Below are 23,266 nucleotides of genomic sequence, written 5' to 3' on the forward strand. Positions count from 1 at the left end.
CATGGACCCTACTTTAAAAGAAAAAAACAAACAAAAAAACAAAACAAACAAACAAAAAAACTGATTTGTAGGGCCCCATCCTTAAGAGCATCATTCAATAGATTTTTTTTTTTTAATTTTTAAAAAGATTTATCTATTTGAGAGACAGCGCGAGTAGAGCAAGGGGCAGAGGGAGAGAATATCCAAGCAAAATACCCCTGACCAAGAGGCTCAGTCTCACAAGCCATGACATCAGGATCTAAACCAAAACCAAGACTTGGATGCTTAACTGACTGAGCCACCCAGGCACCCCCTCAGTCAATAGATTTAAGGCAAAACTCAAAATTATTCTCACCCTGAGGGGCACCTGCGTGGCTCAGTCAGTTAAGCATCTGCCTTCAGCTCGGGTCATGATCCCAGGGTCCTGGGATCAAGCCCCGCGTCAGGCTCCCTGCTCAGCAGAGAGCCTGCTTCTCCCTCTCCCTCTGCCCGCCACTCTGCCTACTTGTGCTCTCTCTCTGTGAAATAAATAAATAAAATCTTTAAAAAAATTTAAATTATTCTCACCCTGAAACTAGTAATACACTGTACGTTAACTAACTTGAATTTAAAAAAAAAAAATCACAGTACTCCAAATTATTCTCTGATAGCTGATGGGCAGCCAGGGTTAAGAACCTCTGTAGCAGATATGAAAACTCATGCTACAGACCTGTATCTTCATTGAAGGGAAGACAGTAAAGATCCATTCCAGTAGCCTGAACCAATTCTGAAGTTTCCTCCCACTTAAGAAACACAGGGACATAGGGACATATGGTGTCTTCCTCACTGATGCGCTGGTTCCTTACTATAAAACTGATACACTTTGGAGCGTCTATGGAAGGGCAGCAAAAGTAGTAGAATGTGCTGGGCCCAACCAAGGTAATGGCACAGGTGAACAGAGACCAGGAAAAAAAGCTTTATTTGGACTGAGAGGTGGAGAATGAGAAGGACCTAAGCCGGTCTATTGAACTAAGGAGTGAGACACCAAAATGGCAGGCAGAGCTTACCAGCCCAATGGACTCCACCTCCCAGCAGCCTTACAGTTAGTACAATCAATAAAGGCTGCTGGGAAATCTATCTGCCACTAAATCACCAAAGTGTGCCAGCCACCATTACAAAAACGGCACAGTTTCTTTTTTTCCATAATTAAATTTCCACACCTCCCAACTACAAGCATTACAAAAGAAAGTTTTAAAAAATCACATTTTACAGATCTTAAACTCATCTTTGGCATTCAGCTCCAAGGTCTCACCATCCTCAAAACATAGTTCTCCTGCTAAACTCATCAGCTAAAAGTTCTACCCAAGTAGTGAGAAGACGGACTTTGCTAGCCATGGCAATTCTTTTCCCATTCTCCCTAGCTGGTTAGGGCTGAACAGCAGAGTACGGCTCAGATTGGGGGATGAGGGAGAAGGGGCACAAGGGCTAATTTTCCCCAGTACAAGATGGCATCTGAAGCTTGATGGGAGAGCAGAACTGGAGAGGCTTGAGGGAAGGGTCCAGGCCCTGTATTCAGTCAGAGTCACTGCTGGAAGAGGAGGAGGAGGAGGAGGAGGAAGGCTGTAACGGGAAAGGGGAAAGGAGACAGCATCAGATCCAAGGACCTTTGATCACTCCACGGGACGTTCTTTGGTGCTCTACCCCTCCACCCAAGCACCCCTTGCTTCCTAAGAAGGTGAGGAGTCTTGAAACAGACTGTCCCTTAAACAGCAAAAGCAAACATTTCCTTCAGCAGTGAACATACAGGAATGGATTAAACCCTCCTAAATCAGTGCACAGAACTTAATACTGCTTTTGGAACATGTTTCTAATTTTCTTTACCTGAGCCAGTGCCTAGGCAGGGAATAAATTATAGGTACGAGCACACTATAGTGCTAGGAGACAGCTGCTACCATACAAATGCTTACTGACTGGTTGCATGGAAGGTCCGTGTAGCTGTGGGTCTAAGACAAATGAGTAGAACCAGCATCTGGGTGCCCATCTATCTCCACTTTTTCCTAAGCCCCAAATGGGAGAAAGTGAGGAAGGTGGGAGAGAAGGTGAGGAGAGTCCTAGTCAAGGTTCTTTCCATGCACACTTACATCACAACTGTCATCAAAAACATTTTTTAGTCTCTCCAGGGTAATTTCTCCCCCCATTCAACCTCATCTTTCCTTCTCCTCAAATTTCTACCAAAGATCCATAACCAGGAAGTAGTGCCCCAAGCCCTAAGGCAAATAAACACTAGGCAGTAAAATGTAAATTAAGGTCTCCTCAAGATCCAGGCTGGTTCTGTCCTTCCAGAGTTGTTCTGAGAGCTACTTGTTTAGTTAACACTCTTCCAGAACGTAGAAGATACTCGCCTTGGGGCTGAGCATGAAATTTAGGTTTTGTTTGCGGCTGAGGGTCACTGAGTCCTGCTGGGCGGTAGGACAAAAGGTCCCTGTAATTAACACAAAACCTTGAGAACACTGAAGGTGGGTGTGTCTAACTTGCTAAAACAAGCATCTGGGGATGGGAGTGGAGCAAAAGTTCTGGGAGAGAAACAGACAGACAGGAAGGGCTTTGGATTCTGATATCTATTCTAAGGCTCAGCGTAGCCCCTCCTTGACAGAAGGCCCCTTAGCCTAATATTTCAAGATGACCAGATTCTTACCAGCGGGAATACTTTACAAAGAAGAACCATCTACCAGAGCAACACAGTGGCTGCTCCATGTCCTCAGACTGCAAATCCCCCTTGCCCACTCCTGCTAGCCTAGTCCCTCTGCGGGGGCACCCCTTCCTAGCCAGGCTCCAGAGGGCACTGACCTTGCCATGCTTGTGGTGTTTGTGCATCTTTTTATGAGCTTTCTTCATCTTCTTCCGCATCTTCTTGTCCATCACCATTCCCGGTCCTACCATGCCGGGTGCCACGGGATTCACAAGAGGCATGCCAGGAGCAGGTGGTGGGTAGGGAGGTGGGTAGGGACCTAGGGGTTGGAATCCTGGATACCCTGGTTGTGGCACAGGATGAGGGGGCCCACCTGGGGGGAAAGCTGGATTCCCCTGGGGAACTCCTGGGGGAGTTGGAAAGGGGCCTGGAGGATAGGCAGGATTTACAGGTGGTGGATGGGAAGGATTGGAACCTTCAGGGTACCCAATGTTAGGGGGATATGGATTTGGTCCTGGCTGCCCTGATGGAAGAAGCAAAGAATAAATTAAGATTAGAACAGCTAAAGTCTTTGACAACAAACAAGGACAAAAAAGAAGGGGATTCAGTTTCTCACTCAATACTTGAAGGGAAATGCAAAGGTGAGGAAGGGGAATGGGGCGGAGGGGAGACAAACCTGAATAGCAGAGAAAAGATAAGAGCACGGGCAGGGCTGGGGAAGAGAGGGAAACTAGTGAAGTCTAAGGAAAGAGTACCGGTCAGCGGTGGTTTGACTGCTTTGGCAGGTGGGAGAGGGGGAGGAAAAACTGACAGAAACTTCCTACTGTGGGGCTCATCTGAAAAGGGGTTGCGGTGGGAAAAGAGATCCCCCCAAACACCTACCGGCATTGGGATTCCACATGTTCAGGTGTTTCCTCCGGCCTGAGGAGAAAGAAATGAAGGCAAAAAGCTGATGGCGCAGAGGTGGGAAGGGGATTTAAAGACCGAGCCCAAACCCAGTGCCTCTCGGAAAGACTCAAAGAACTACCACGACCTCCACATAGATATTTTTTTCCACCCGTTCCTTCGCCCTCAGCACCTATTTTTTTCCTTCTTTTCTAACTACTGGGATCTAGCTCCCAGGGCCCCTCCACCTTATACTACCTCTGGCCGCTGCTGGAGGTCTCTAACTCCTCAATAGAGGGGCAGAGTCCGCGAACTCACTGTCCTCATCCTTCACCTCCCTTTCCGTGACTGAGTCCGGAAGACTTTCAGCACCCAAAGGCTACGGAAGGATCTTAAACAATTTCACCACCCCCACCCCGGGAGTGGGGGAGGGAGTCAGGAGAAGGCGTTCAGAAAAGATCCTCAACCACTTACTTATGTAGGCACACCCCCTTCCACATTAAATAGGCCACATAGAGATCCTGGCTCCTAGTTGCGAAGGGACCCCTGACCTACGGACGAGGAAAGGAGGAAATTGAGGAATCCAGATGCCCCGTCACCTTTATACCACAGCCTGGACTTGACTCATCTTTGGTTCTCACTTCCTGATCTCACTTCCCCGACCCTAGGCTTCAGCACCTGCCTCTGCTACCACCTAATTGGCAATCGCTTTGTCTTTCGGCGTAGTGATTGGAGAACACACACGTCAATCACTCTAGTCCCAGCTAGGCTGGTGGACAACGGTTGCAATAGGGGCGGAGCGGGGCTCTGCAGGGAACTAGGCTGGCGCAGAGGAGTGGGCAGTCCGGAAATCCCTGGGGGTGGGACCAAGAGAGATCTAGGAGAGGGCGGAGCCAGGTTATGGGCAAAGTCCCTTGAGAGGCAGCCAGGGAGGTCAGCCTGTGCCCTCTGAGCTCCTAGTCAGAGGTGGGTGCGACACCTTGTAAGGTGAATAATAACACCGTGGTAAGTATTGTAACACGGATATACGCAGAGCGCTTAAGAGAAGGCGGAGACCTGCTGAGTCTCAACCCCCCGCCTCAATTTTGCCACCTCCCGCCTATCCCCCCGGTGGAAAGTAAAGAAACATTCTTGGGGGAAATACAAAGATTTCCTAATCCCTCGTAGGATTCCCTATCTCAGTTTTATACCTCCGCCCAGCTGTCGAATTGCATAAGGCAGAAACCAAGGAGGTCATGTTTGATGGCTCTCTCCTTCACCTTTCCCTCGTCCCCTTCCAACACCACGAAGAGTTCGTTTTGTCTCCCAAATAAATCTGAATTCCTTCCACTTCTCTCCATCTTCCCTGCTCCCAACCTGTCATCATCTCTCGACTGGATTGCTGCAATGTCCTCTTTAAAAAAAGAAGAAGAAATCGGGCACCTGGGTGGCTCAGTTGGTTAAGCAACTGCCTTCGGCTCAGGTCATGATCCTGGAGTCCCGGGATTGAGTCCCACATCGGGCTCCCTGCTCAGCAGGGAGTCTGCTTCTCCCTCTGACCCTCTTCCCTCTAGTGCTCTCTATCTCTCATTCTCTCTCTCTCAAATAAATAAATAAAATAAAATAAAAATAAATAAAAATAAATCACAATCAACAAGCTTGATTTAATAAACACAGAAATCCAGGCACCCAAAACTTAAAAATACTCATTCTTCCTAAGCATACTTAGAAGATTTATTTAAAAATTGGTCTCAACCAATATAATTCAAATTTCAAAGAATTGTACAACACATATCACATTCTCCACAATATAAAATATAAATACAAACATACATCTGGAAATTTAAGAAGACAAACAAAACGCCTTCCAAAGAACTCTGGGTTAAAGAATAAACCATGATGGAAATTAAATACTTTGAACTAAGCCATAATGAAAACATTACATACCAAATTTGTGGGATACAAAAAATAGGAAGAAGATAACTTTCATAATGAGTTTATCATCTTGAATTAAGGACTTTGATAGATCGTTTAAATATTTTTTATTTTGAAATAATTTTTAGACTCACGAGAATTTGCAAAGAGAAAAAACAGGAATTCCCATGTATTTTACCTTTACCGAGATTCCCCCAATGATAATATCTTACATAACTGAAGTACATTTTTTTAAAAAGATTTTATTTATTTATCTGACAGAGAGAGACACAGTGAGAGAGGGAACACAAGCAGGGGGAGTGGGAGAGGAAGAAGCAGGCTTCCCGCTGAGAAGGGGGCCCGATGCGGGGCTCAATCCCAGGACCCTGGGATCATGACCTGAGCTGAAGGCAGACATCTAATGACTAAGCCACCCAGGCACCGCATAACTATAGTACATTTTGATATACTTTCCTGTCAGCTTTGTACTAAACATTTGAGATGAATTAGAGTATTTCCTATGTTTTCTTAAGCTCTAGAGCAATTTATATCTACACTATTTCTTTTTTTTTTAAGATTTTATTTATTTATTCATGAGAGACAGAGACAGAGACAGAGAGGCAGAGGGAGAAGCAGGCTCCCAAGGAGCAGGGAGCCCGACGCGGGACTCGATCCCAGGACCCTGGGATCATGACTTGAGCCGAAGGCAGATGCTTAACCATCTGAGCCACCCAGGCGCCCATACACTATTTATTTCTGGGAAAATTGGGTTTGAAAGAAATTATTGATGTGTCTGTATGGGCATGATGCCTTTTAGAAGTTAAGTATTTCAAACTATTTCTTTTTTTTAAGCAGCCTTAATGAGATATAGTTCATATACCATACAATCCATCTACATAAAGCATACAATTTGTTGGTTTTCAGCATATTCAGAGCACCGTGCAACCATCACCATTATCTAATGTTAGAATATTTTTGTGCCTCCTGAAAAGAATCCCACGCCCATTAGCAGTCAAGCAGGCAATCCTCATTTCCCTCCCTATTTCTCCTCATCGCCCACCCAGCTCTCAGTAACCATTAATCAACATTCTGTCTATAAATTTGCCTATTCTCGACATTTCATATAAATGGAAAATTGTACAATATGTGGACTTTTATGACTGGCTTCTTTCACTTAGCGTAATATTTTTAAGGTTCATCCATGTTGTCCTATGAATCAGTACTTCACTCCTTTTTATGAAGGAAGTACTAAATAACATGCCACTGAATGGATATACCACGTCTTGTATCTATTCATTGGATGATGGATATTTTAATTGTTTTTGCTTTTTGCCTATTATCAATATTGCTGCTATGACAATTCATGTACAAATTTTTGTTGAGCATATGTTTTCAATTCTATTGGGTATGCCTGCAAGAGGAATTCCTGGGTCATATGGTAACTCTGTGTTTCACTTTTCCAGGAACTGCCAGACTGTTTTCCAAAATAGCCACATCATTTTACATTCCCACCAGCAATGTAGAAAGGTTCCAATTTCTCCACATCTGGCCCAACACTTGTTACTGTCTTTATCAGTATAGCCATTCTAGTAGGTGTGAAATGGTGTCTTCAATGGCTTTGCATTATCTTTAAGACAAAGATCAAAATTATTTTTACATGTATGTATTAATTTTTGTTGAATAGGTAATATGTTCATATGATTTGAAAATGTAAAAGGAAAGTGAAAAGTCTCCCTCCCACTCTTGTTCTTCATCTACCCAGCTTCCCCCAACCCACGCAACCCCTGCAGTTTCTTATGTATATTTCCACAGTTTCTTCATCACAATCAAGGAAATACTGATATATTTGATATATTTGATATAAATGTATATCCCCCCATTTTAAATATAAAAACTAGTTATGCAGAGTTTAATTTGCAACCCCCCCCCCCCCCACTTAGTACATCTTGGAGATATTTTCATATCAGTACACAGTGTGTGTCCTCAGTCTTTTTCACAACTTCATTTTATTCTTTTGTATGATGTACCATAATCAATTTGACCAGTCAATGGATATTTGTGTTGTTTTCAGTCTTCTGCTATTAAAAACAATGTTGTGGTAAATAACCTTGTATATATGTCACTTAACATTTTTACTTTTTATAGTTATTGATGAATTACTCTCTATAGAGGTTATATTTATTTACATTGTCACCACCAAAATGTGAGTATCTATTTCCCCCAAGGCATTCAGTAAAGAAGTACTCAAAATCTTGTTACTGTAGCCTGCAGTGGTCTTGCCCTACTATCCCTCTGGTCTCTTCTCATACTGTTCACTCCTGGCTTTCTGCCCTCCAACCCTAAGCTTTTTTCATCCCTCCAGATCTTGGTTCCTTTTGCAGGAGGGCCTTTGCACTTACTGCCTTCAGCCTGGAATGTTCCCCATCTCTCTCCACTTTGCCTAATTAACTCTTGATCATTCATCAGCTCTCAGCTCCAGAATCACTTCTTCAGGAAATCCTGTTTGACACTCTGGTCAGATGAGATTCCTATGTTGTAGAATGTTGTAGAATCTTGCCTTTCCTTTAGCACACCCATCTCAGTTTATAATTATACATGATTTGATCGATAATTACTTGATTAATATCAGCTTCCTACATTAGACTGTAAGCTTCTTTTTTAAAATATTTTATTTATTTATTTGACAGAGAGAGACACAGCCAGAGAGGGAACACAAGCAGGGGGAGTGGGAGAGGGAGAAGCAGCCTTCCCGCCTAGCAGGGAGCCCGATGTGGGGCTCGATCCCAGGAACCTGGAATCATGACCAGAGCCGAAGGCAGACACTTAACAACTGAGCCACCCAGGCGCCCATAGACTGTAAGCTTCTTGAGAGCAGGGACTGTGTTCATTAACACTTAACACTTCACACAGTGCCTGGTACATAGGAGGGTATTAATGAAAAAACTATTAAATGAATAACTACATGAATGAATGAATGAATGAACGAATGAATGAATGAACGAACGAACAAACGAACGAACGAACAAAGAGGAACAGAACATGGTGGTTCTGGAATCAGTCAGACAGCTTCTAGATTCACATTCTGGCTTTGCCACTTATTGTGTGACCTTGAATTAGTTAAACCGTGGACCATCAGTTCTCTCATCTGTAAAATAGTGGCAATGGTACCTACCTCATAGGGTGGTTGGAATGAGATAAGCATGTATCTATCACATAACAAGCACATATTACATGCTAGTATGTATTACTTTCATGATTCTCATTAATATTATGAATGATTACTGTTAGACTAGCATGATTTTGACCTCTCTGCAGGACCCTCAGAGGGTACCAACGTCCTCTATGTATCTCTTCACCTACCTCCTAGTTGGGAAATTCTTCCTCAGATTTAAACTCAGATTATTTTTTTTTTTAGATTTTATTCATTTATTTGAGAGAGAGAGAGATCAAGAGAGCACGGGCGCATGAGTGAGGGAGGGGTAGAGGGAGATTGAGAAGCAGACTCCCCGCTGAGCAGGGAGCCCGATGCAGACTCCATCCCAGGACTCTGATATCATGACCTAAGCCGAAGGCAGAGCTTAATGACTGAGCCACCTATACGCCCCTAAACTCACATTATTTTTAAAGCATTAAACAATGCTTTTAAAGCTCATTTCAGCTCATTCATTAAGTCAATAATTATTTACCATGCTTCTGTCATTCATTCATTCAACAAATATTTCTCAAGCTAGCCAGGTACTATTCTAAGCGCTGGGGATTAAGTGAAAACAATAGAAAAAAAAATGCTTGTCTTTCTGAGGTAATATTGGGAGAAATATATATGTATATAAAAATATAAATATACAATAAAGTGTCAGATAATGATGTGTATGTACTATGGAGAAAAAAGAATCAAAGTGTAGGAGCTGTGGTGCAAGTATTGTAAGCCATGGAAAAGAGTTCAGATTTTATTCTAAGTGTGAATGGAAGTCTCTGAAGGATGTTGAGCGTGGGAATGACATGATCTAATTTTTGTTTTAAAAAAATCATTCTGTAAACCAATGTTCATAGAAGTATTATTCATAATAGTCCCAAAATGGAAACAAACCCAATGTCCATCAACAGATGAATGGATAAACAAAATGTGGTATGTGTGTACAATGGCATATCATTCAGCCTTAAAAGGAAGGACAATCTAACCCATGCTAAAACATGGATAAACCTGGAAGATATTATGCTAAGTGAAATAAGCCAGGCATAAAAGGAGAAATACGTATGATTCCATTTATATGAGGTGCCTAGAGTAATCAAATTCATAGAGACAGAAAGTAAGTGCCCAGTACTGGAGGAGAAGGAGAATGGAAAGTTATTGTCTAATAGGCTCAGAGTTTCAGTTTGGAAAGATGAAAAAGTGCTAGAGAAGAAAGGTGGTCATCGTTGCACAATAATGTAGATATACTTAATGTCACTGAACTGTACAGTTAAAAACAGTTAAAAGGGTAAAAAAAAAATAATTCTGGCTACTGTGTGATGAAAGAACAAGATAGGGAGAAGTGGTTAAAGTAGAAAGAGGGGGCACCTGGGTGGCTCAGTTGGTTGAGCGACTGCCTTCGGCTCAGGTCATGATCCTGGAGTCCCGGGATCAAGTCCCACATCGGGGTCCCAGCTCAGCGGGGAGTTTGCTTCTCCCTCTGACCCTCTTCCCTCTCGTGCTTTCTATCTCTCATTCTCTCTCTCTCAAATAAATAAATAAAATCTTTTTAATAAATAAATAAATAAATAAATAAATAAATAAATAAATAAAGTAGAAGGAGGGAGCCCAGTTAGGAGGCTACTGTTGTAGTCTAGAAGAGGAATGGTGGTGGCATGGATGGAAATTGTGAAAATGTGGAAAATGTGAAGACTCTGGGTATTTTTTTAGGTAGAGCTTAGCAGATTTGGACTGGAAGTGATGTGTGAAAGAAATAGAAAAATCAAGGATGAACCCAAGGATACTGAGCAACTGAAAAATAACGAGAAAAAAAAAAGAAAAAAAGGTTGCTATTTATTGAAATAAAGAAGATGAGAGACGAGCTGATGTGACTACATTTGGACAAGTTTAGGATGCCTATCAGATATTCAAGTGTAAATGTCGAAAAGGCAGTTGGATTTGGAAATCTGGAACTAAGGGAGAGGTTTGTTCTGAAGAGAAAAAAACTGAGTTATCCAGGTATGTGAAGCCAGGGAGCTAGATGAGGTCAGCTAGAGGGCAAGTGTGGCCAGAGTAGAGAAGAGGGTGCAGCACTTGGCCTTTGGCATGCCAGTGTTTAGAAACTGGGAGGAGGACCAAGCAAAGGATACAGAATGAGTGGCCAGTGAGGAAGGGGGAAATCAGAAGAGAGTATGAAGAAAGCATTCGAGGAGGAAGCTATCCAATGTGTGAAATGTTGCTGATAAATTATGTAGGGTGCAGTCTGAGAATTGGCCACTGGATTTTGAAAGGATGGTGAACTTTTTAAGAGCAGTTCTAATTACATGGTAGAGACAAAATTTTGCCCGAAACAAATTGAGGAAAGAATGAGAAATGAGGAAGTGGAGACAGCAAATAAAAGCAATTCTTCCAAGGAGTGTTGGTAAATAAGGAAGCAGAGAGGTGGTGCAGTAATCATGAGGATGCGCAATCTAGGAAGGGCTTTTTTTTTTTTTTTTTTTTGAGAGAGAGAGACAGAGAGAAAATGAGAGTCAGGGAGGGGCAGAGGGAGAGAGCATCTTAAGCGGACTACCTGCTGAGCACAGAGCCTGACCTCAGGACCACACAATCATGGCCTGAGCCAAAACCAAGAGTCAAATGCTTAACCAACTGAGTCATCCACGCGCCTCTAGGAAGGGCTTTTTAAGATGGGAGAGTTTAAAGCATGTTTGTAAACTGATGGGAATAATCCAGTAGAGAGAAAAAACAAAGCTGCTGGAGAAAGAAGGGACAATTTAAGGAACAAAGTGACCAGGAAGAGTGAGGTTCCAGTCCACGATGGAGGCACTAACCTTAGATAGGTCAGTTCACGAGTACAGCGCAGTGGTTGAGAGAATGAGTTCTGGAGTCAGACCACTTACTTTGTGACTCTGGACAAGGCACTGAAAAGGAAACCTCCAGGCCTCAGTTTCCCCAACTGTAAGATGAAGAATCATAATAATACCTAACTCAGAGTGACGTTTAAATGACTTAATACATGTGAAGGGACTCAGCACAGGGTTGGGCATATAGTAAGCCCTCTATAGGCATTAGCTCTTATCATTGTAATAGGAGGGAAATGAGTCTACAGGTCCAGATACAAATGCATTGGTAGATTGAGCGATGGGGAGATATAACCATTCTTTGCTGATTGCTGTTCTCTTTTTTTATTATTATTATTTAATAGGGAGGTGGGAAGAGAAGGTTAGAAATAGTCATCACAAAAAGTGGGCAAATGAGTTGATTAGGGAATTGTAGGAGGGTTGCTAGGCAGCATGAAGGGCCCACTTGAGGTTGGTGAGCCATATGTAAAGTGGGACTAGTTGGCACAGGTGGTGGTTTCCTCCAGTTAAACATCAATGCTTGGGTACAGCTGTGGAATAGAAGAACTGGCTTTAAATGGGGTTAGGGTTTGCCTGGAAAATACAAGGAAGGGGAAGGGAAAAGAGAGCAAGGCTATTAAGTGTGCATGCATGATAATGATTATGGTGATAGATTATGGAAAATAAACTGAGTAAATAAGGAAAAACAGAAGGGTGTGATGGATAGTGACAAAGTGGCAGGTCAATGGATTGGATGTCAGTGGAGGTTCTCTAGAGTAAGTGAGCTGAAAAGGAGGTAGAAGGTGTATCCAGAAAGTGAAATGCTTAAAAGAGTTCTTGGTGGAGGTAGTGGAGGAAAATCTCGTTGGAAGTGAATGGTCAAAGAAGCAAGAATTAAATAGATTATCTAGGGGCACCTGGGTGGCTCAGTCAGTTGGGCGTCTGTCTGCCTTCGGCTCAGGTCATGATCCCAGGGTCCTGGGACTGAACCCCGCATCAGGCTCCCTGCTCAGCAAGGAACCTGCTTCTCTCTCTCCCTCTGCCTCTCCCCCTGCTTGTGCTCTCTCTCTCTCGATCACTGTCTCAAATAAATAAACTCTTTCATAAATAAATACATAAATAGATTATCTACATAACGATGTAAAGAATGTACACAATGATGATAAAAGTAGTGATAAAAAGAAAGAGACTTCGAGCCAGATGCTGAAATGTTCAACAAATACAGAGGAGTGACCAGGAGGTCTGTAAATGATCACAACAAGGTGAGGTAAGAAGTGATGTGGTCTGATGGCGTGTATTTCAAAGATGCTTGGGATTTTGGAGGAGAAAGATAAAGAAATGATCTGGAAGTAGCAACAGACAGAAAGGAAAATACCTTTCTCCAGAGTATGCAAAAGAAAAAAGCAGCTACCACTCCAGGATAAGGACATTCAGAGAAGAGGCTGAAGATAAAAATTTTGTAGATACTTCCCTAGACCTGATACAGGCACTAAAGAAATGCAAAGCAGCGTGAGACACATTTCACTTGCCTGCTAAGAACTTCAGGTAGGCATGCAACTTTCTCACGGAACCAAATATATGTCACTCTACAAGGTCTTTATCTTTTTCCTATCAGGTCTGTTGGTCAAAAAACATTTATTGAAAATAAATTTAGCACATCAAAAGTGAATGCACCCTCCTTGAACAGATGAGAAAAATGAGGCTCAGAAAGCAGAATGGTTTATTGCAGATTTTGCCTTAGTTAGTAGCAGATCCAGGTCAGGAACTGAGGATTCTATCCAGTCCACCAGGCTGTATGCAGAGTCCTGAACTGGTTGCTATAAAGGAATAGGAAGGACTATAAACTATGTTCCTCCACACCCTCCATGCTCTTAGTTACAGTCCAGGTGAGAATGTGATGCTCACAAATGAAATTTCAGCAAACAACATATTGTTATAAGTTGTGCTAATAAGTACGGAAGGGAGACAATGTAAAGTCACATGTGGTTTTTCAAGGAATATTTCCTGGTGATAGTAAATTTGTTTACGTGCTTTCAATAATCTATTGAGTAATTCATGAGAATTAAAGAAAATTTGGAAAACAGAAAAGCAGAAAGAAAAAGCAAACTGTTTTTGAGGCCCCATTTATCCAAACAGAATCACTACTGTTGTTATTTTAGAATATTTCCATCTTTTTTTCTGGCATAGACTTTTTAAGTAAATACTAAATTTTAGTAGACAAAACAGGCAAATAGTTCAAAATCCAAGAGGTAAAAAAAAAAAAAAGTTGGAAAGTCAAGAATCAATCTTCTTCCCACCATCCAGCAGCCCTATCTTCAGCCACATAGTTTCCCTTCCTTGAGTCTGGCTCTATTCAGAGATTTATGTTTTTGAGTTTCTAAAAAGTGTACTTATAAAGTACGGAGATTGGGCACCTGGGTGGCTCAGATGGTTAAGCTTCTGCCTTCGGCTCAGGTCACGATCCCAGAGTCCTGGGATGGAGTCCCGCATTGGACTCCCTGCTAGGCGGGGAGCCTGTTTCTCCCTCTGCCTCTCTCTCTCTCTCTCTTATGAATAAATAAATAAAATCTTTTAAAAAAATAAAGTATGGATATTAGTTAATAATCACTTAATCACAAAGCAATATTGGATCATTAAGGTAACAAGCATACCATACTAATGTAAGATGTTAATAATGGGGGAACTGGATGTGAGGGATACAATTTATTGCATCTCTTTGATGCACTATGCATCTCTATGAGCATGGAATCACTAATCAGCAATATCATACTGGATTTGGTGAAATAATCTTTTTTTTTAAGATTTTATTTATTTATTCATAAGAGACAGGGAGAGAGAGAGAGAGAGGCAGAGGGAGAAGCAGGCTCCCCACCGAGCAGGGAGCCCGATGCGAGACTCAATCCCAGGACCCTGGGATCACGACCTGAGCCGAAGGCAGACGCTTAACCATCTGAGCCACCCAGGCACCCCTTGGTGAAATAATCTTCACAATGGGGACTTTAATATTTTATCATAGAATTGTGGAAGCATTGGATTGGAAATGACTTAGAGAATAATTCATTCAATTTTCTGAGAAAATTAAATAAACATTTCTAAGAGTTCACAGTTAGGAGAGCCAAGATTATAATCTAAGTTTTCTAGCTTTTATATTAATGACATATTACAACATATTACAACACACCTACTCAAAAATACTACAAGTAGGCATTGTCATGCTTACCACAACCCTCCCATTGTTCTTTGTATTTATGGCCACTATGATGGTCGTAGTTTTGTTTTGTTCTGTTTAATAAGCTTTATTTTTTTTTTTGAACAGTTTTAGATTTACAGAAAGATTGAGAAACTAAAGTCCATACTTTTATTCAGATTTATTTAGTTTTCACCCAATGTCCTTTTCCTATTCTGGGATCTTATCCAGGATATCACATTATATTTAGTTTTTGTGTCTCCTTAGGCTCCTCTTGGTTGTGACAGTTGTTTGGTTTTTTTAAAGATTTTATTTATTTACTTGACAGAGAAAGAGACACGGTGAGAGAGGGAACACAAGCAGGGGGAGTGGGAGAGGGAGAAGCAGGCTTCCTGCTGAGCAGGGAGCCCAATGCAGGGCTCGATCCCAGGACCCTGGAATCATGTCCTGAGCCAAAGGCTCAGCCGCTTAACTGACTGAGCCACCTAGGCATCCCCCCTTGAATAATCTTTAAACATAACTTTTAGGGGCGCCTGGGGGGCTCAGTCATTAAGTGGCTGCCTTCAGCTCAGGTCATGATCTCAGGGTCCTGGGATTGAATCTTGCATTGGGCTCCCTGCTCAGCGGGGAGTCTACTTCTCCCTCTCCCTCTGCCCCCTGCTCATAATCTGTCTCTCTCTCACACTCTCTCTCTCAAATAAATAAAATCTTAAAAAAAAAAATTATTCAGAGCATGGTGTTTAACCAAGACTGGGGGGAACATAGGTGGCCAAGAGGCAATTGCAATAGTTGGGGCCTGCAACCTCAGTGGGACTGGAGAACTGACTGGATATGGGTGGGTGGGATGAGTTGGGGTCACAGAGCAGACACAACACCTTCCTTGTGGGGATCCTCTAGGACCAAGAGAAACTTAGTGCAGGGTGGCTCAGTCGGAAGAGCATTTGACTCTTGATCTCAGAGTCATGAGTTTGAGCCCCACGTTGGGTGTAGAGACTACCCAAAGAGAGAGAGAGAGAGAGGGACTTGGTGCTCTTGAGAGCCAGGGAAGAGGGTAAGGCAGGCCTCTCGGTGAAGGCAGGAGCTTGGATTTCGATGTGTTTAGTTTCAGGTGTTCCCGTGATGATGTCTTGTAAAAAATTAGAGTTCTGAAGGAAAGTGAAGTCTCAGGGCTTGAGAGTGGACAGGCTCTGCAGAGGCTAATGCTGGAACAACCAACATGGAAAGGGACAAGAGATCATCTCAATGTTCAGTCACAACTGTTCCCATTTACAGAGTGTCCACTGAGGCCAGGTGCTGCACCAGACCTGTCACCATTTCTTGTTTACCCTGAATAAACTCTGCAAACAGGGTAGGTATTTTTACCCATATTTTATACATGATAAAACAGATTCCTAGGGTTTAGTAACTTGCTCAAAGACACAGGGCTCGTTGGTCACTGACCAGGAATCAATCCTCTTGTAGTGAAGTCAAAGCCTTCCCATTGCTCTACTGGAGTTAGACCAGAAGGCCTCAACCCCTGGATTTAGCAGATGAGAAACCTGAGGCCTGGAAAGAGAATGTAACTTCCCCAAGAGCACTCAGTTAGAAACTAAACAGGGAGGGGAGGGTGGGCACGCCTGGCTAGCTTTGAGCATGGGACTTGATCTTGAGGTCAGGAGTTCAAGCCCCACGTTGGGTATAGATATTACTTAAAAACAAACAAACAAACAAAAACACTAAGAAGAAAAGAAAGAAAAAGAAAGAAAAAAGAAAGAAAGAAAGAAAGAACGAAAGAACGAACAAACTAGGGCTATAAACCAGGCATCCAGACTGAAATGTCCCTGTGGGGCGCCCAGTATGAAAGGGGCCTGGGGTGGGAAAGAAAAGCCAGTAGAGAAGAACAAAAAGAAATGAAGGAAGAACTTCTCAGTAGGGCTCACAAGGCCTTGCCTACAGTTCTCCACAGAACCTCTCCTCTCTCTCCTCCACACAGCCTATGCTCCTGCTACCCAGGTTCCTTGCAGCTTCGGCCCACACCACAGGACACTACACCTACTGCCCCTGCCACTCCCGGGAAACTGTGCATTGAAAACCCAAGCTTCCTATGCTCTGTGAGGCCTTCCCACTCAGCCTCAGGACCCTGGGCAGGCCCTCCACAAGGGCACCTGCAGAGCAGCGATTTCATCTTTCCCCAATGACCACCTTGTGATCCCACCCAAAGAAGGCTTGTGGTAGAGAAGGAAAAGAAGAGAGACAGGAGGAGCCCAGGATCACATGAAGTGGGGAAGGCCCAAGGACATGGAGATAAAGCTGACTTTACCTCTTTCCTATGCACACCCACCCCTTAGGCCCTGGTCAGGACTGCAGTGTACTGGATGCCCACAGAAGGATCCAGGCATTCGGCAAATAGGAAAGGCAGTGAGTGGTGAAGCAGAGCAGCTGGGCATTTGATCACCAGATTTATGTTTGCATGTACATAGATTATACATAAGCTGCACATTTACAGGTGAGACATGGTACAGGAGGATTCCCGGAACAAGGGCCTTGCTGAATGCTGAAGGAGCAGACATTCGGCTGATGCCTACAAAGGGGAACGGCAGTGGGGAGGAGTTGAGAGGCAGTCTTCTGGGCAGAGAGGTGGGCAGTCATGGGCACAGCTCTCTGGGGAGGGGCAGACCTCCTGAGGTCGGGCCAGGGCAGCCAGGCGCCGCTGTGCACACTCCGCTGTCAGCCGTGCTTCTGGGTCTGCATCCCAACAGTCCTCTAGCAGCTCTCTCAGGCCGCCAGGGTCCTGGGAAGAATGGGAAGCAGGCTTAATCCTGGGATCCTCCGTGGCTCCCTGAGTAGCCCCAGAGTTGAAAGGTGTCCACCACTACCCTGTTTTCAACACTCCTCTTCTGATCCTCCCTGGGGCCTCCCTCCCTTCCTCCTCCCTGCAATCCAGGCCTTTGCGTCTTGCTCCCAATGAGACAGGTTCTTTGGGTGTCTTCCAGAGGGTCCCCCTTTTCCTCTGAGGAGCTAATTCAGGTTAATGACTTCACATGCTGATGGGAAATTACTCTCCTCCCTTTCAGGCAACCAGGGTCTTAGGCAAACAATGTTTAACCCAACAGATACTTGTGCAGTGGAGATTTCAGACCAGGTATCAGGGAAAGGGGCTTCCTGTTAGGAAACTAATTATACAAATCCTGAAATTTCACTGTTTGGCCACTTTTTTAACCCTTTATACCCAGGACTGGCTTTTCTTGAGTCATGGCAGAAACACAGATGTGTGGGACAGGGTGAGGAATTACCGGACTGAATGTTGGGCTCCATTGTACCAGGAGAGGAGCCATCTTGGGAGTAGAGCTCAGGGCAGAAGGAAGGCTAAGGAGGGCTTCCTGGAGAAGGGGACTGAGAAATAGGGCTAACCAATGGTGGGGAGGAGAGAGACAGACCAGGCAAGTCTGAGCAGGAGGACGGTGTCTGTCTCAGGAATGGGCCGTGAGACTTATGGTAGAAGGGGATGAGCTGAGGTGCAGAGCAAGTTTGCCCAGCTCCAGCTGAACACGAGACAGGAGTGGTGGCAGATGAGAGGAGGATAGAAGCAGATGGGCTGGTCCCAGTAGACAAGTCCTTGAAGCCATGTCCACACTTTCCAGGTCCCCAGCCCACTAGCAGGTGGCTTCTTACTGTGGTGAAGCAGTGCCAGGTGGATGGGATGTAGGGGCGCCTTCTCTCCTCTACAGCCAAGGCCCACAGCTCACAGGTGGTGGGAGTGCTGCCCAGTTCTGCCTCATAGGCCAGTTGGAAGGGTGGTGGTCTGCTGTCTGGGGAAAGGCACGTGGGGCTAGGTGTCAGCTAGCCCTGGGGTGCCTCCTTGTGGAAAGCCCACGAGGGAGAAGGGCAGAACTTCCTGCGTCAGGAGGTAGGTGCATCTAGAATGGGTGGGTGAGTTATGGGGGGCGGGGAGAGGAGGCACTGTTGCACCCGTCCTTACCAGGCCACAAATCTGGGCAGCGGCTCAGGATCTCCCATAGGAGCAGAGCCAGAGAGTACACATCGGCTTGTCGGAGGGCCGTGCCCCAGTCCTGTAGGTCCAGAGTCTTGTCCAAGAGCTCCGGCGCCATGTACCTCTGGGTGCCAGCCTGGAGAGAAAGGCATGGAGCGCCAAGAACCATCTCCCAGGCAAGCCTCACCGCAACGCTCATCCATGCAACTTCCCCCCAACTAGAGTCTGCAATGTCCCAAATGCTATAGGTACTGCTGCACTGTTGCCACAGCAAAGGGCCCATCTCAATCAGCAACACTGCCATCATCCTGGGCTTCACCCTTATCCAGAGTACTCACCTCCATGATGGCAGCTGGGCCTCGGGGTTGAGTAGGGGCCCACGTGGGAGGCTGGGTGAGGCCAGGGAGCACCAAGGCAAGGCCCAGGTCTCCGATGGCACACGACCCATCCTCCCGAATGAGCACATTCTGGCTGCTCAAATCTCGGTGGGCGATACCTGGTTTATATTGGCCTGTGAGAGAAGCCAAGGTTGAAGGGGCATGGATCCTCTTCCTTTCTCTTTGGACCCAATTCTTCCCCTCCGAGCTAAGGGAGAATCGGAAACATAGCAGTGTGGTTCCTGATTCCCATGGCTTCCTACTTCCAGGTCACCCACCATCTTGCCAGCGCTCCTCATGGAGAAATGCCAGGCCCTGCGCCAGAGACAGTGCCATCCGCATGGAACTTCCCCAGTCACTGGTGTGCTGGGTCAAGTAGTGGCACAGGGAGCCCTGGGGAGCAGCAGAGAAAAGAGGAGAACACATAAGCTGGAGGTGGCTGATCCACCCCAGGAAGCAGAGATCAATCTACAGACTTCCCCCTGCATCTCCCAACAGACGACATACTGATCCATCCAGGCCAAGACAAGAGGCAGGGGAGAAATGAGAACATGCGTCTGTCAGATTGATGGGAAAAATAGTAATCCTAGCTCAAGTGTCTGAGTGCTTACTGTGTGCCAGGCCTCCTGAAAGCCTCACAACCCTAGGAGATATGTACTCCTGTCCCTCCTCTTTTATAGACGAGGAGCTTGAAAGGAAACTAAGTAAACCTGCTGGAAGTCACTTGGTGAGAAACAAGTAGAGCTTGAATCCCAGCAGTCTGACTCTAGGGTCACTCACTAGTAACTACCTTATCCTGCCTAGGGACTTGAGACAACAACAGAAGCAGAAGAGGCAAGGTGAGCTCAGTGTGGTATTCCCTGTGAACCACCTGGCCTGAGGTGTCAGGCCTGGATGGGAGAGCAGGCCCCTCGGGAGAGCTGCTGGCAAGGAGAGTGAAAGGTGGGGAGCAAGTGGAAACTGGGAGGGGAAGGAGCATTAGTGCCCCTCATTCAACAAACATTACTGAGCACCTTTAGTGTGCCAGGGAAGTTAAACAAACCAACCAACCCAAGAAAGCAGAGATTTTTGAGCTAGGCATTAAGGCACATGGTCAAAGAGAGGACTTCTCTGAATTCAAGATTTCAGAGGGAGAGGACTGCAAGGGCTAGTAGAGTCCCAAGCCCTTAGGTGGCCGGTGTGCACACAAGGGCAGGTGTGGTCTGGTCCCTGCCTCCCTTGTCCTCTTCATCCCTCCTGTTCATGACCCTCCCCTCCAGTCACATACCCTTATTCTTCTCTCATGGCACCTCCTCTCTCCGCACTTAACACGCTTGACAGTTGGCGCTTATTTTTGTGTTTACCTGATTCACTTCTGTCTCCCCCACTACTCTACAAAATCTACAAAGGCGGGGATGAGGCTGTTTGTCTTAGCACAGGAGGTATGGCATATGGTGCATAAATACTTCGTGAATGAGTGTGTAAATGGGTTTGGAGGGCCGTGCCTGGAGATATTTCCTTAAGGTTGGGAAAATGAATAGTTTTGATTGCTCCTTCTCTATGTTTCATGAGTTAAAAATATTAGCAAGTATTTCTTGTCTAATAAAAAACCAAGAAACAACAAAAAAAATCATTTTTAATGTTCTAGAGTAGAGGAAATCTGAAGCAGAATAAACACGAGCAGGGCCCCGCTGCCACCCAGCCCTGCACCCACATACACACACGGGCAAAGACATACAGACGTCCCTCGGTCCTCACCTTCGGGTGTAGTTCCAGTACCAGCAGGGGCCCACAGGGCAGGGGGCCAGGGCCCCCTTTGCTGGCGGTGATAAAGCGGACAATGTGGTCGTGCCGTAGGCCTGGCAGTTCGTATAACGCTCTCTCAGCTTGGAACTGGGCCACAGCCCTCCGGGAGAAGGCCTTGATGGCTACCAGTTTGCCTTGCAGCCGCCCAGCCCACACCACTGTGTGACCTCCTTCCCAGATTACCTGGTGGGAACATGGTGCTGGGTGCGAGCCTCCACTAGTATCAGGACCAGACTTCCTCCCCAGCACACCCTCTGGGAGGGACTGGAGGACCTCCCCCCTCCCCCGCCCCCGGGCACCTGGGAGAAACACAGTTCAGGCAGCTCGGGCAGCTCAGCACTCCAGTCCCTGCCTGAGTCTGGCTCTGGTTCTGGCTCTGGTTCTGGCTCTGGCCCACCTTGTACTCTGCAAGTCTTTCGCTGTAGCAGGGCTGGGGCAGAAGAGCCCTCGGGTCAGGGTGCATAGGCATGGAGACTGGGAAAAGGGCTTTGTGGGAGGTAAGGGGCTCAGGCTGTAGAGATCTCAGAACCATGGGGTCAGGGGAAACCGGAGAGGGGTCAGAGCTTTGGGGCAGTGACTTGGGGTCACAAGGGAGGGATGAAGTCGATTAGTACCCAAGATGATGCTGCCCAGCAGCAGCAGGAGGAGGAAGAATAGCCCCAGCAGCACCAGTGCCATCCAGATGGACTCGCCTGGACAGTAGGGCAAGAATGCAGCCTGGATGAACCCTGCCCCAAATCCACTCTGCTCCTCTCCCCCTCCTCAGAGAACTTACTTCTGGACCCACCCCCACATTGGTCACAAGCCCCTTATCTCCCAGTCACCAAGGCAACCAACTTCTCAAGGCCAGGAGGAGGACAACTTGGGATGGGGGTAGGGTGAGAACTGGCCCTGATTCTACCTCTCACCCTAACCTGGGCCCCAGCCCCCACCAGGCCCCAGCACCCTGCGTGGCTACCTGGGACAGCTTGTGGACCCTGGGAGCCAGAAGTCCCAGGGCTCCCTGGAGGAGGCAGATGGCTGTAATTGGCATTGCAGAAGTCAGTGCCACAGGAGCAGGTGAAGAGAGTGGACCTGGGGCTGGGGTGGGCTCGGGGGCTCAGGTCACAGTGGGGGGACTCACAGTCTGGCTCATCACTGTCTCGGCATCCTGATGGGGTGGGATTAGAAGAGGAGAGAAAGGGCGAAAGGGAGAGAAAGAGAGGGCGAGCAAGCATAATAGAGTCTAGGAACAGAGAGGATAACCCCCTTCTCTATCAGAGGCAACCCCTCCATCTCATACAGGCTTTTCTTGCCCTCCACACATTCCAATTCTCCTCCTCTCCCGCTGCTGTCACCCCCACCCCAGGATGTACCTGTCTCCCACCCTAGCTACCACCTGCTATATACTTGGCCATTCACCTTGCATCTCCACCTGTGCCTGGTCTTGGGTCAGGTTCCAGATCCCAAAACAGCAGCGGCTGTAGAGGCAGCGGATAACCCTGGGGGGCCCTGGTCCTGCATCTAGCAGCTTCCCCAGTGTCTTTGTGCTTCCCTGCACTCCAGGGGCCTCAAAGAACACACAGGTCCGCCTGCTTGGGGGTGCTGTGGCCCAGGGTGGGGAGAGGGGAGGGTTCAAGATGGGCACGAATGCAGGGGCAAAAGCAGCAGCCAAAAGGAGAGACGCAACATGTTTCATACCCTAGGGCCAGCATGGTAAAGCCAGAGGAGGAAATAGGGTCAGCAGAGGTCTGGAACCTGACCTCACCGTGGGGACACATGGCTCTACTTTTTGCCCTCACTTACCCACCCCACTCACGCTTCCAAAGGGGTGGCTGCTGCTTCCAGTGCCCCTTTTCCTCCGTGGGTGAGTGAAAAGGCCCTGCCCCTCCCTGTAGACACTTACCGCGCACAGCTGTGGGAAGTGGTACCCAAAGGCCCAGAGTCCCCAGCATCATGCCGGAGGGGGCACGCAGCACGAGGAGGGGAGCATGAGCCAGCACAGCTGCCCTGGCCAGAGCTTCCTTCAGAGACAGGGCGCTGTGGGGCTTCTGATCCCTCAGTCCCCAACCCCGCCCCCCTCCCTCTTCCCAGTCTCTGTGGGGGAGATGGCCTCTGTGTGGGAGAGGGTGGGTGTGGGGAAAAGCAAGGAGAGGGAGGAGCAGAGAACCGAGCTCATATCCTCTTCTCTGCAGCCGCCTCCTCTCTGCTCTGCAAAGTGGGAGGAGGGGGTCTTAGAGGCCCGGCTGAGAACCCTGTGATGCCTAACTTCAGGCCTCTGCCCTTTGTGGACCCTGGAAGAAAGTGCTGGAGCCTGTCAGCCCTTCCTAGGCTGGAAACCAGAGTGAGGTCAATGGAGCCATTCAGCTGTGCCCAAGATCCCTTCTTTTCAGGGCTCAGATCTGTAGGTCTCTGGGCAAAGAGAGGCTTCATAAACCATACTAAAGTTGACCTCAGTTTCCAAACTCCAGAATCAGAAAAGAGTTATATAAAATTTCTGAGTTTTAAAAAAGTCACATTGAAAATGGGTAAAA

The 23,266-nt window shown here is 46.3% G+C and overlaps 2 protein-coding genes and 1 long non-coding RNA gene across 10 annotated transcripts; all 3 read right to left on the bottom strand.

The window, feature by feature from the left end:
- Nucleotides 1-912: 912 nt before the first annotated feature.
- Nucleotides 913-4,189, bottom strand: PRR13 (proline rich 13). Of its 3 annotated transcripts, none has more exons than XM_025883100.2 (4): nt 4,007-4,189; nt 3,530-3,568; nt 2,806-3,170; nt 913-1,578 (listed from the first exon to the last, which is right to left on the bottom strand). In XM_025883100.2, the coding sequence occupies exons 2-4, from the start codon at nt 3,546-3,548 to the stop codon at nt 1,531-1,533; spliced, it is 432 nt and encodes a 143-aa protein (XP_025738885.1). In that variant the 5' UTR covers nt 3,549-3,568; nt 4,007-4,189; the 3' UTR covers nt 913-1,530. The 3 variants fall into 3 exon arrangements, with proteins under 3 accessions (XP_025738885.1, XP_025738888.1, XP_025738886.1); XM_025883103.2 differs by having other exon boundaries at nt 4,088-4,161; XM_025883101.2 differs by lacking the exon at nt 4,007-4,189 and adding an exon at nt 3,791-3,942.
- Nucleotides 4,190-10,186: 5,997 nt separating this feature from the next.
- LOC141370755 (uncharacterized) lies at nt 10,187-13,979 on the bottom strand. Its single transcript, XR_012375067.1, has 2 exons — nt 13,849-13,979; nt 10,187-13,251 (listed from the first exon to the last, which is right to left on the bottom strand). It is a non-coding gene; the product is annotated as an uncharacterized lncRNA (long non-coding RNA).
- A 3,067-nt stretch (nt 13,980-17,046) lies between these two features.
- Nucleotides 17,047-23,198, bottom strand: AMHR2 (anti-Mullerian hormone receptor type 2). Of its 6 annotated transcripts, none has more exons than XM_073881924.1 (10): nt 22,639-23,198; nt 21,712-21,903; nt 21,368-21,445; nt 21,053-21,183; nt 20,706-20,936; nt 19,247-19,361; nt 18,930-19,102; nt 18,580-18,727; nt 18,273-18,409; nt 17,047-17,391 (listed from the first exon to the last, which is right to left on the bottom strand). In XM_073881924.1, exons 1-10 carry the CDS (start codon nt 22,688-22,690, stop codon nt 17,182-17,184), a joined length of 1,467 nt encoding a protein of 488 aa, XP_073738025.1. In that variant the 5' UTR covers nt 22,691-23,198; the 3' UTR covers nt 17,047-17,181. The 6 variants fall into 6 exon arrangements, with proteins under 6 accessions (XP_073738025.1, XP_073738028.1, XP_073738027.1 ...); XM_073881927.1 differs by lacking the exon at nt 22,639-23,198 and having other exon boundaries at nt 21,712-21,773; nt 21,877-21,902; XM_073881926.1 differs by lacking the exon at nt 21,712-21,903.
- Between the last annotated feature and the right edge of the window lie 68 nt (nt 23,199-23,266).

The sequence above is a fragment of the Callorhinus ursinus genome, unplaced genomic scaffold, assembly GCF_003265705.2.
Source record: "Callorhinus ursinus isolate GAN/ISIS: 27379988/994484 unplaced genomic scaffold, GSC_fseal_2.0 scaffold44, whole genome shotgun sequence".
NCBI lineage: Eukaryota > Metazoa > Chordata > Mammalia > Carnivora > Otariidae > Callorhinus > Callorhinus ursinus.

What these genes read in the sequence shown, in the direction of transcription:
- PRR13 (XM_025883100.2), bottom strand. An exon ending in AACACCACAAGCATGGCAAG is followed by an intron (nt 1,579 to 2,805) that starts GTCAGTGCCCTC and finishes TTCCCGTTACAG; the next exon opens with CCTTCCTCCTCCTCCTCCTC.
- AMHR2 (XM_025883380.2), bottom strand. Translation starts at nt 21,970, where the DNA reads ATGCTTGCTCGCCCTCTCTTTCTCTCCCTTTCGCCCTTTCTCTCCTCT. An exon ending in TGAGGAGCGCTGGCAAGATG is followed by an intron (nt 19,103 to 19,246) that starts GTGGGTGACCTG and finishes CTTCTCTCACAG; the next exon opens with GCCAATATAAACCAGGTATC. An exon ending in CCTGGCACTGCTTCACCACA is followed by an intron (nt 17,392 to 18,272) that starts GTAAGAAGCCAC and finishes CATTCTTCCCAG; the next exon opens with GACCCTGGCGGCCTGAGAGA.